At 45.8% G+C, this 12,986-nt stretch overlaps 1 protein-coding gene across 10 annotated transcripts; it reads left to right on the plus strand.

Annotated features, from left to right (window-relative positions):
• The first annotated feature begins 477 nt into the window (after window positions 1-477).
• LOC139757665 (phospholipid scramblase 1-like) lies at window positions 478-12,952 on the plus strand. 10 transcript variants are annotated; one of them, XM_071678415.1, is made up of 9 exons: window positions 478-749; window positions 4,294-4,452; window positions 4,807-5,055; window positions 5,815-5,922; window positions 6,599-6,691; window positions 8,311-8,477; window positions 8,844-8,990; window positions 10,380-10,526; window positions 11,223-12,952. In XM_071678415.1, exons 3-9 carry the CDS (start codon window positions 4,869-4,871, stop codon window positions 11,238-11,240), a joined length of 867 nt encoding a protein of 288 aa, XP_071534516.1. In that variant the 5' UTR covers window positions 478-749; window positions 4,294-4,452; window positions 4,807-4,868; the 3' UTR covers window positions 11,241-12,952. The 10 variants fall into 10 exon arrangements, with proteins under 10 accessions (XP_071534516.1, XP_071534509.1, XP_071534514.1 ...); XM_071678408.1 differs by having other exon boundaries at window positions 478-626; XM_071678413.1 differs by having other exon boundaries at window positions 478-626; window positions 4,294-4,329.
• The last annotated feature ends 34 nt before the right edge of the window (window positions 12,953-12,986 follow it).

Consider the following 12,986-nt stretch of genomic DNA (forward strand, 5'->3'; position numbering starts at 1 on the left):
GTTAGAAGCCATACATGTTCCTGCAGTGGAAGGAGAGAGAGAGAGAGAGAGAGAGAGAGAGAGGTTAATCACAACCTTAAGTTTCTAGATCAGTTTGATGACGTTATCGGGAACACCTCCCCCACAGGTGTCAACACAGAACAGTCACAAGTCATGTCTAGAAAGTGTTAAACAAGAGACGTGTTAGAACGTGCGGCAGTAATTCATTACTCATGTAAGTATTTACCGTCTCACACTGTAGGGAGACACTAGTTACCGCTCCTGATGTATGCCTTAGGTCGTAAAGTACCGTACATAAGCTACCGCTGCGGTGCATGACTCGTTCTGACGTTTTATTGACATCTAATGATCGAATCACGAGACCGAGTTCATCGATTATGAACCTGGTTCACGAGACGCTTCATTGCCGGTCATGAACCATATCCGAGCCAACACGTGACCAGTGTGCGTGTTTCTCCTGCCATTCGTCATGGACGCCTCACAAGGAGCACGGGGAGCCACAGTCACCCTTTACAACGAGGGTCACAGCATTTGTGAAGGGTCGTTGTCCACCTGGTCACCGTCTCTCTATGGAGGAGGCGGTACCGCGAGCCTGGCGGTCGGCAACGGAGCGGCCGACCACACAAGTGCGTCACTCAGACTGCGACACCTGCTGCACTCCACCACTGGGCGTCACGGGCGTGTAGCGTCCTGCAGGCACACATGCCCAGTGAACGCCGCGTGGAAGCCAGAATGGAATACCCACTTGAGTATGCTGCCATAAGGCAGCTTTTGGCACAGAGTTGTTTTTTGTGACGATAAAACATTTGCACTGACTGTCCCACATCGGTACCATGTGTGTGTGTGTGTGTGTGTGTGTGGCGGATAGTCAGCAGTAAGTGTGGATCTGTTCTGTAGTACGTCAGTGGGTGTTCATGTTTGCCTGTTACTTAGATCGTGATGTATCATCTTTGAATATACTGTTGTATGTATTATATGCTATTTCGTCCTCAGATGTATTATTGGTATATTCTGATATATAATATTACGGTATCATTGTCTGACATACGCTTGAAATGCTATGAGATTCAAGGTCAGTCATGTGGTGGGAGGCAGGAGGAGTGGCAGGGTCAGTGCTGGTCTGTGTGGCTGGACGCGGGCAGGTGTGGGTCAGGTGGGTGATGATGGCGAGGGCGGGCCCGCCCACCACCATGCTTTTCCCGCGGGAAGACCTGTGTGTCTCGTGTAGGATAACATACGTGTCCAGCAGTTAGATCCCCTGATCTCGACCGCCGGAGCATGTTTGTGTAGCCAGGATGAAACACCTGCCGGACACGGGACGTCATCTGTCCCACGACGCTGTTGTCTCTACACCATTACAGGTGAGACAAGCATCGGAGAAGCCGTGAGGGATGCAGCCCTTGCTGGTGGCACCCGGGACGCCTCGCTGAGCTAACACTAACATAACGGCGGGAGCTGCTGACACTAACCACTGATAAAGATAAACCAGTTCACGTGTTCATGATTCCTGCATCTGGTTATTCAGGCAAATGACACAATAGCAGCTCACACTGACGCCATATCAGATACTTACCAGTACAAGGAGAGATAATACACTGTGACACAACAATGCTATTTAGAGCGGGTGGTAACAGCTTGTTGGAAAATATAAGCTGCTAAAGTAGGAAACTTTCTTTGTATATCTTTCGTGGTTCCATTGTGAGGTTGATATGTCAGTGTGAGTGACTGTATAAGGTCGTTTACAACATTACAAACACGATTAACGAGTACGACAGAAAATATGGGGGAGGGAGGGCGTAGGTAAACCCTATCACTCCCTACGAATGTAAAAAGAAATGAGACAGTGGCACAGCGACGCGGGTAGCAACAATGTTTTGCTGATATTTACAGAGAAATGCAGTCTAGAGCAAAGCCGTTGCTGGGGCAGTAGATGGTGTTCATGCAGACACACGAGGAGCGGTGAGGTAGGAGTCTCATGACGTTGCTGCAGGAGAGGTGAATCGTTGTCGGGTCTCGTGGAGCTGCTGTTGGAGAGAAAAGGTTGTGCTTTGCAAGGAGGGCCGCGTTGCCTCTTTTCTTTAACGTCATTTTACTCTTTTGATTTAGTTGTACAAGTGTAGTCACCCGCACGAAAGGTCAAAATAAAGAGGGAAGAACCCAGAAAGCTATCTTGAAACAGAATAATGAGGTTATCAAACAACCTAAGCAGTAGTCAACACGTGGTACTGGAGTAGCAGTTAACAATGGAATATTCCAAGGCTTGTGCGACAAAAAATCAAGCTGAGATTGGACTGTGTTAAAGAGCCTCCCGGAACGTACACATGGGTAATTACAAGCAAGGAAACCCACACACTCACACACACACGTATATGTACATGCGTACAAAGCTTCTTTACCCATAATGCACTCGAACCACCTCCCATCCAATCCACTACCTCCCACCCCATCTATCTATTTACTGACCTCATCCCTGACACATTGCCTGAGACAGGCAGGAGCTGGCTCGTGTCAGAGGGACACAGTGCCATGTACACTACCACCCTAGCATGGCGCATCACATGACCAGGGATGATATCTTATCGTGCCTGATAAGGCAGCCCACCGAACCGACGATATGCCTGTGATTCAGAGCCTGGCTCCAGCAAACACGCGCTCCCTCCTCATCTGTACAGACATCTGTGTCATGCAGTGCCTGACGTCCCAGGAGAATCAGGTAATTTTTGAAAGGCAGTTGATTCAGAACAGAGATTTGAGACTGATGATGTCTGTCAGGCGATGGTTATGTACAGTGGTGGGGGAACTGTGGTGGTCACGTGATGACGAGAGTCAGTGGTGGCGGTGGTGTGGCTGGCCCCACTACCAGGCAGCAGCTCCACGGAAGCACTGAGCTCTCCTCCTCCAGCAGCTCCCTCGCTCAGGCAGGTTGATAAGGACATCAAAGTAAAGTGTTGCGTCATCAACTGAAAACATGATTTTACATCTTTATTTTGACCATAACAAGAGTTTTAGCTCGCACCAGCGTTCAGGTAACATCATAGAGTGTTGCAGCTTCGTGGAATGACGGGGTGCCGAGGTGTGTGTTGGTGTGAAGGCAAGTGTTGCGTGTATGTACACAAACACAGACGCCTTCACATTATACCTTGTGTCAGGAAACGTAATTATTCAGAGTTCCTGACTTGTGATGTTAAGATTCATAACATCAGAGACACTCATGCTTCGTTATCAAAGTTTAATGTCAGAGTGTAAGTGGGGTGTAGTGAATGACGTCATCTGACGAGGTGAATAGAGTGTTTGTGACCGTCTTACGAGGTGAGTGTAAACATTACTCCAGTTTGTCTTCTGTGAGTAGTGAAGACATGGACGTGTTATGACCCGAGCATCTCCAGCAGATGGTACGACACACTCGCTACAGGTGATCAGGAACATACAACTTGCTTCTTACGGCGAAAATGTGTCATTTCATCCTCACATGACTTTAATCTGTTACACACACACACACATACACAGGGTTTCTAAACGTTCAATGCCTGACTAGAAAATCATATTACTTACTACCAAACATTATAGTCACTAAGACAATGATAGACATATGCAAATCAATGTCTAATATATATATATATATCCCCAGGGATCAAATATATATATATATATATATATATATATATATATATATATATATATATATATATATATATATATATATATATATATAATATTATACATAATCTCTGAATGTATTAGAATTGATATTTGTGATCTTGAAGATTATTTCCATAAAGTTTGGTGCTTTTGTGATGGAAACATTATGGGGAAAATTGTTTGTTGTGGTGATATCAGAATGTACACAACCCCCCCCCCCACCTGGTGGTGTTTACCCAGACTGTTCGTGTCTGGCGTAACCATGTTGTCAGGGGTCGATAATCCCCCGTGGTCACCGCTCTGCTGTACTCACGATGACGAAGTGTTGCGAGGCATTATTAACAACAGCGTTGTAAAGCATTATTCACAATAGTGTTGTGATCCATTACTCATAGTACTGTGAGGTGGAATGCATGAAGAAGTTCTGTAATTATAAAGTTTGTAGACCAAGTCGCAGCAACACAGTGTTGGAGCAGCGGTGATTTAAGTTGTGCGATATACAACAACACAAGGTTGTGGGTGTTGCAGCAACAGATAATTAGTGATCATAGATAAGAGACAATGATATTCTTCTTCAAGCTAAATATTTACTTTATCTTTCACCATGGCTCAACCCTGCAGGTGTGTGAGTATATGATTCATGTTCCCTACCAGGTAACACGGGTGACATTGAGCACAGCACACACCACGGTAAGCTCCGGTGTAGTCCCACCACACACACTACTGTACTGTTGACAGCAGTAACACCTCACAGGTACGACCAACAGGTAGAGCCACACCTGGTTAATGTACGTGGCAGCCACAACATCACAGGTGGGTCGGTGTGAGGGGCAGGAATCACTTGTACTGACACGTAACTTATGATGTTTGTTTAGCAGTAGCTCGTCGCATGGAAATACTGATATCGTAGGTCACTTGCTGAGCTGCGCCAGAGGTTCCATGGTGGACATACTTAGATGAAAATGTTGGAACACTTCATTTCTTGTCATGATCATTTCTCTTATAAAAATAATTGCAATACAAGTTTTGTCTCCAGTATCTGCTGTGAAATCTGTCTTGTCTGACAGTTATTGAACTTCAGGATTCGTTATATGGGGTCCCGCGGCTGCGCTCTGCTCGTCAAGAGTACATAATAACATACAACGTCATTTTCTTTATATTCCTCAGACAGTTCGAGCGCCACACCCGGCTCATCTGTAGTCGACATCTCCACCTCTGACGTCATCACCATGGCCTCTAACAAGACGGTAGGACACGAGTCTGGGGCTAGCTGGAGCCCCTCCCCAGCGGTGCATCCCTCCTCCGACACCCCGCCCAAGGAGACCGACTCCCTCCTGGGGCGCCAGACTCCCCCTCCCAGGTATTCGACCGTCGGCCCCTCCTGGGAGGACGCCCCACAACCTCCGCCCCCCACAGGTGATGCTCTTTATTCTACTACTGAACATTATATCACATTCAGATAGAATATCACATTTGATTTAGTTGCTATCATGATGACCTTCACCACAAACATTACGACGACAGCTTCACATGAAGACAACCACGACCTGACTCTCGCTTAGTTTTCCTGCCGGTCATTCCCAGACCAGAGTCGCCAGGGAATTACCTTTCAATTTTGCCCACAATAGAAAAACAAGACTACGATCATATCTTGAAGAAACACAAGAAAACTAGGTTCATATGAGACATGTACGTCTTGCTTCCCTCCACCCCAGCCGAGACCAACTTCTCCTTACCATTGCTTCGCTGGTTAGGAGGCAAGTACACGTCAACCGTCCTGGTAGTCTGGCGTTAGCCTACAGTACACTCACATTGCCTATCACCATCACAGCGGGTACTGAGAGCCGGGGCAACTGACACTATTGTGTGTACTGTAAAGTACAATCATGAAGGATTCGAACCCACAGTATTCGGATGCTTCAGCCATCGTTTTTTATCTTTTGATTACGACAAAAACTCTCTTTTTTCTGTTCTTTCAAAGAATGAAGTCGAAAATTGCGCACTTGTGTTTCCTTAGTAAACCATAATGAATATACAGACAAAGATCTTTGTATGTACTGACAGGTCTCACTGGAATCTCCTGTATAATTTTCTTTGCTAGCCAAGAGCAAGACTCCCTTCATATCAAGGGCAAGAGTTCCTTGTCTGAGACTAACCAATACAAGTTGTTGGCAGGTGAGGGAAGAGCTGCACCAGCACACAGCGAGGCCACCGATCCTCCAGCAGCTCACCTCGCTCACCAGCCACCCCTCATCTACCCTCAGGACAGTTCTGCATACCCAGGTGGGTGATCATATCCAGGTGGATGATCATCTTCAGGTGGGTGATCATCTTCAGGTGGATGATCATCTTCAGGTGGGTGATCTTTTTCAAGTGGATGTTCTCTGGAGGTAAGCAGTCTTTACCAGTTGGGTATTTTTCGCTAGGTGGGTATTCTTAGCCAAGTGGGCATTCTTCACTAGGTGGATGAACTACGTCAGGTGGGTAGTCCTCTGCAGGTGGACGTTCTTCGCCAGGTAAATGTTCTTCTTCAGGAGAACGTTCATCGTCAGGAGAATGTAGAGGTGTCTGCAGGTAAATAAGATGAAGAAAGTATTCTGAAATATAGATCTGGAATCCATTCTCTTTCTCTGTACATCTTTATATCCATTTACCATGTTGCATTTGAGCTTATGAATTCAATATCATCCACATACCACTGGGAAATTATCAATATCATCCACATACCACTGGGAAATTATCAATATCATCCACATACCACTGGGAAATTATCAATATCATCCACATACCACTGGGAAATTATCAATATCATCCACATACCACTGGGAAATTATCAATATCATCCACATACCACTGGGAAATTATCAATATCATCCACATACCACTGGGAAATTATCAATAGTGGTATTTGGCAGTCATGACTGCTAATAATGACGTCATTGGTGTGTTGTGTGGACAGGCTGGTGGTCCTGGGTGCCGGGACCTGCACAGTTCCTCCCTCCTGGCCTCGAACACCTCTCCGGCTGCGACGAACTTACCCTCCACAAGAAAGGTCAGTGAAGGCCATTACCAGCCGTGAGTACTGATCACTGCATATGGGTGGGATGCCCTACACTCGTGGGGCCTCGGGTGGGATGCCCTACACTCGTGGGGCCTCGTCTCTTGACCTTGTGTGTGTGTGTGTGTGGGGGGGGAGGAGAAGGGGTCATTACTATTTAGGTGTACCGAGGACAGAGCTGTACACTCACGTTGTCCCGTCTCTTATCATGACCATGTGTCACCCACACCTTATGTATGTATACACATCCCGGCTTCCACCAGGGGCTTATTCATTCACGAGTTTCAGAGAATAGGATGAACAGCTGGACCGCCTCTGAGACTGCTGATCTGTCCAGGATTCGAACCCAGTTTCGTTGACTGGCAAGTGGCAACGTGTGTGTGTGTGTGTGTGTGTGTGTGTGTGTGTATGTGTGTGACACAAAACAGATAAAAAAGTGAGACAAACGGGCAAACAGGCAGATAAAGACGAGACAAAAGAATAGATAGAGAGATATAAAGATAGAAATAATAAGCTCAGACTGATAAAGACGAAGAAGGAGAGATAATAACAAGACAAACAAAGACAGATAAGCTCTGATCACACTGACGTATAGATAGATAAAGTAGAAGACGAATGAAAGAAAACCTAACATGATCAGCCTGGCAAGATAAGAATAACACAAATACTTTGAGAGATAAAGATAACATGAATTTCCTGGTGAGATAAGATAACGTCCACATTATCACTGATTCATCATAACATCCCAACGATATAACACTGAAACAAATTAACAGAAGTCACTAATACATGACCCATCCTGAGTCACCAGTGATGCAAGATAACATGTACACACAGGGGTAAGGTTGATCCTTGGTATTACGACCACACCAGCACACAATAACACATGTTACCAACATCGTACTGGAAAACCAACACATTACTACCTGAATATAACACAAATAAAAGTGATCATCATAACAAAGAAACAACAGTCCAAGAAAATACAGTCCAATAACACTAGCTGATTCTTCCTTATCATGGTAACAACAGATTGCCAAGACTCCAGGTAACATAAGCCACAAACCATCGCAAGATGAAAGATAACACTACACCAAGGTTACCCCACCTTGCTAGTACGAGAAACCCAAAGCTCTCCCGACACGTGATAACACAGACCATAGTTATCACTGTGGCAAGCTGAGGTTGATTCATGATAACACAATTCGCAGTGAGAAGTGTCCTTGTTGCACGAGCCGTAGGTAAGATAAGATGTAACACCACACGAAGATAACACCAACCTATGATAAGCTAAGCCTAGTATTTCAAGGTAACAGGTTCCAAGAACGAAACATTTTATAAAACATGTTCATGATAACATCAGACAAACTCCAGGCAGTATAACACCAATTAGAGTTGATACACAGCCAACATAACGTAAGTCCAAGAATACAGCATAACACCAAGATAATAGGAACTCGAGATAAAGTCAGAACATCAGCCATTTTGAAATAACCACAAGACTACACATAGAACTAACCCAAAATGATGGCCAGACAACGGCCGCCTCACACTAACCCAAAATGGTGAGGAAACATCACCAGGTTACGATAACATGTGTGGCTTGTGATCAGGCAGCAAGTACAGTGTGCACCGAGATAACCAGCAGATCTTCCGAGTGACAGTGCTGGAGGACGGCTGCCACAACTTCATTATGAAGATCCTCAATAACGCCAACCTCAACGTCCTCATCTGCAACAAGACCCTTGAGAGTGAGGGTTGCTGCTCCTCCTCCAGCACGGTGGGTGGCTCTCCAACCTTGACCTTACCTTTCATTTACCATAACATGGTCATGGAAGTCCCCTCCCACCATAGCTGGGCCGCCTGCACTGTACACAAACTCCTATTTTCAATTCACTTACCTTTCTAAAGGAACGTGTAGGACTCTTGCCTCACGACTCGACCTCTAAGGTGTAGAAGTGAGAATTCCCACTTTGTGATTTATCCAAATATCTACAGAGCACTTTCTTGACCTCGAGATTGTTTGACTGGGAATTGTTACCTAAATTTAAGAGAGCCATATTTGATATGTGAATTTGTTTACAAAATTTAAAGAAATGTTTAGACTTTAAGATGATTAATTGAGAGCTGGGGTTTCCTGAGGCAGCACCTGGAGGTGATGTTTCCACCTGGCAACATGGTGGGCGTGGTGCAGGGAGCCGCGATGGAGTACACAGTCCACAACCCCTCCGGTGACCTGCTCTTCCTGATCGAGATGGATACAGTTGTATGTTGTAGGAAGCCTGGATACCAGGTGAGGACCAAGAGGGATACAGTTGTATGTTGTAGGAAGCCTGGATACCAGGTGAGGGTTGGGTACCAAGGAGAGCTTCGGATACTACCAGGTCAGAACCGAGAACATGTGATGGTTACATACCTGACGAGGGCCATGACTCGGGTGGGTAGACACCAAGCGAGCTTCGTCTTAACTAGAGAAGCTTTGGGTCATGACCATCACCACATTATCATGTGTTCCAGGCGGGGCCCAGTGCACGCCTAACCCTTACGTCTTAACCTGTGTGAGGAGGGGATCAGACAGATGTTGAGCTCTTCATGACAGACAAAGTTTGGGATTAATACAGTGTCTGAATTACATTTTTAACCTCTAGCTTCTAAATATCAACTACAGTACCTGCAAGTGAGGAGGGTCAGGGTGAGGAGGGTCAGGGTGAGGAGGGTCAGGGTGAGGATGGTCAGGGTGAGGAGGGTCAGGGTGAGGAGGGTCAGGGTGAGGATGGTCAGGGTGAGGATGGTCAGGGTGAGGAGGGTCAGGGTGAGGAGGGTCAGGGTGAGGAGGGTCAGGGTGAGGAGGGTCAGGGTGAGGATGGTCAGGGTGAGGATGGTCAGGGTGAGGAGGGTCAGGGTGAGGAGGGTCAGGGTGAGGAGGGTCAGGGTGAGGAGGGTCAGGGTGAGGATGGTCAGGGTGAGGAGGGTCAGGGTGAGGCTGATATCAAAAGTTCTTCTACCCGACCCTTGGCAGGTGCAGGTATCCCTAAACTACTGCCATACTGTTTCTACTTCCTGAGTCTGGGTTAATTAGATACTGGGATATAAACCATAACTTTCTCATCCCACACAATTAGTCCAAACAGAGATCTGTTTGGACAGGACACTGGGATCTGGGGGTCTTTATGGTTGTAATACAGACTCGTACATACACATGTTGAATGTCATGTTTTGTTAAATGGTTTCATGGAAGATTTTCTTCTAAGTTCTTTTATCTTTATTCTTAATCCTCTTAGACTGCTCAGGCGGAACCTTAACACTGGCAGACATATGACAGTGACGCAACTCACATTGTATATGAAGGACGTAGAAATAAGTTTGATTTCACTTCTCAAGAAAGAAGAAATAGTTTCAAATAGAAAGTCAAATGTGATTCTAATTTGTTCAAAAATACCCATCCTAGCAGCCATAACCCCATCCCAGCAGCCACAACCCCATCCCAGCAGCCATAACCCCATCCCAGCAGCCATAACCCCATCCCAGCAGCCATAACCCCATCCCAGCAGCCATAACCCCATCCCAGCAGCCATAACCCCATCCCAGCAGCTATAACCCCATCCTAGCAGCCATAACCCCATACTAGCAGCTATGACCTTGTTCATTTATTTCTAACTCACTTTCGCTGGTCCGTTTGCAGGTGGCGACCAGGGACAGGTTCATCATTGGCAGGATGTTCCGTCAGAAGTCTTCCAGCTGTTGTGGAGACAGAGTCATGGCGGTGACCTTCCCACCCGATCTTGAGCTACGTTCTAAAGCCCTTCTCCTGGCCGGAGCCCTGTCCATCGTGAGTCGCAAATATCCTGTTAAAGGAAGGATGGTTGTGGGGAACGTAGGAGGTGGTAGGAAAGATACAGGTAATAAATGGTGGTCGTAGAAGAACCTGGCATAGTTATGGTGGCAGTGAGGAAATGGAAATGGGATATCATTGGTGTAGACCATAGGGAGGGGTCAGCCTGGTGGTAAGGCGTCATTGAGACAGACACAAAGAACGGTTGAAGGAGAAAGAGATGATTATATTAGATTTTTTAGTCACCAAGACGAGAACAAAAGATTGATGAGGAAGAAAGGATGCAAATAACGTGACCAGGACAGGAGGCAAACTGTGATGGGAAGGGATAGGCTTCTGATGAGTGGTATTAATGTTAAGGTGGACACCCAACACATCAGGTGAAGCAAGTCCAGGGGTTTAAGCAACTGTTAGTTGTAAACAAATATAACATAACTCGCAATGAAGGTTATTTCTTTAGGTACAGTGAAAGATGAAAAGACTCCTGATATTGAGATATGGTGAAATATATGGAGATGTTCATTTGTTTTTATCTAGATAGTAGAAGAAGAATACCATGACATTTGCGGATACCGAGAGAATATATACTGATGAAATGATAACGTGAGTCACGAGGGAAAATTTAGTACCGATTTATTTTTTGGACAAGATCATAAGGACTTTGTGTCGTAACGGATCTCTCACGTCTTTCAGAGGCACATGCACTGGTAGCAAAGGTGTGCCATGACCAGCGTCCTCTCCTGCCATGACCAGCGTCCTCTCCTGCCATGACAAGCGTCCTCTCCTGTCATGACCAGCGTCCTCTCCTGTCATGACCAGCGTCCTCTCCTGTCATGACCAGCGTCCTCTCCTGTCATGACCAGCGTCCTCTCCTGTCATGACCAGCGTCCTCTCCTGCCATGACCAGCGTCCTCTCCTGTCATGACCAGCGTCCTCTCCTGCCATGACCAGGGTCCTCTCCTGCCTCCTGTATCAACACTGCTGAACCTGCCTCACACACTACCTGTCTTTTCAACATAATACTTGACCACTTACGATGGCCACTCATTGTTACATCTATCATGTAGGAGCTTCATACATCTCTGTGATTCATGACATTATATTCTCAAATTTGTCATAGATTTGCTTCATAATAAAGCATTATTGATCATGGCGATACATAATCTGTTACTTGCAATCAGTAATCAGTTGTAGTTAGTAAACTCCCCGTGTATGACTCGCTTCAAAGAAATGATGAGATCCTTCATAGAATCATTTCTAAGAATCGTAGTTGAACTTCCGTGTGATCTTTGGACTGGAGACAGCCTCTGGGGTTGGACTTGCTTCACAGATTCACCAGAACCTGAATGGTCGTCCAGTATCCAAACATCCGCCATGACTCACCCGGTGAGGGGTCACCTGTGACGTCAGCCTCTCTAGGATGGCACATGGATGGGCTGACATAGGCCAGCGGCAGCAGCCAAGACTGGTGCAGGCCAGCTCTGGGAAGCGGTCTCTGGATGTGTCTCGAGACCTGACGGGACTTTCTACAAGTGGAGGGACTACCTGGAACCAGTGAGGATATCTAGAAGTGAATGTGGTATCCAGGAGTGGAGGGATATCTAGGTATCCAGGAGTGGAGGGATATCTAGGTATCCAGGAGTGGAAGGATATCTAGAGATAGTTGGAGTATCCGGAAGTGGAGTGTTATCTAAAAGTGGAGGGGATATGGTCAAGTGAAAGGGTTAGCTAGACGTACAGGGGTATGTAAAAGTTGAAGATCTAGAAATGATAGGCAGTTAGGAGCAAAGGATATTCAAGAAATATCTAAAACACTGGGATATCTTGATGTGGTGGAATAGTGGGACATCTTAATACGGTGGAGTAGTGGGATATCTTGATGTGTTGGAGTAGTTGGACATCTTAATGTGGTGGAGTAGTGGGACATCTTAATGTGGTGGAGTAGTGGGACATCTTAATGTGGTGGAGTAGTGGGACATCTTAATGTGGTGGGGTTAGTCAGCGGGGTCACCTACTGAAGGGATTACTGTGAAGTGGAGCTTCTATCTAAAAGTAGAGGACATATCTAGAAGGATATATCTAGAAGATAAAGGGGCATCTAGAAGATGGGGGATATCTAGAAAATGTGGAGATATCAAGAGGAAAGGACATTTACTATTGTCGTACTACTGTACGTATATTTAGCCTCTACAGTCCTTGAGTTTCATTCATTTATCTTCCACACGAGTGAAGTATGATCTTACATCCATTGCTACAGTTTATGATAGTTACATTTATGTAAATATGTGAATATATGAATACAGATATTAACTTTAAGATTGACATTTTTTTATTGCAAACATTCTCTCTCTCTCTCTCTCTCTCTCTCTCTCTCTCTCTCTCTCTCTCTCTCTCTCTCTCTCTCTCTCTCTCTCTCTCTCAGCGCCTGAACTTAATGAAATTCTAAGAATTTTCCTT

This window comes from Panulirus ornatus, chromosome 27, assembly GCF_036320965.1.
Source record: "Panulirus ornatus isolate Po-2019 chromosome 27, ASM3632096v1, whole genome shotgun sequence".
NCBI classification, from domain to species: domain Eukaryota; kingdom Metazoa; phylum Arthropoda; class Malacostraca; order Decapoda; family Palinuridae; genus Panulirus; species Panulirus ornatus.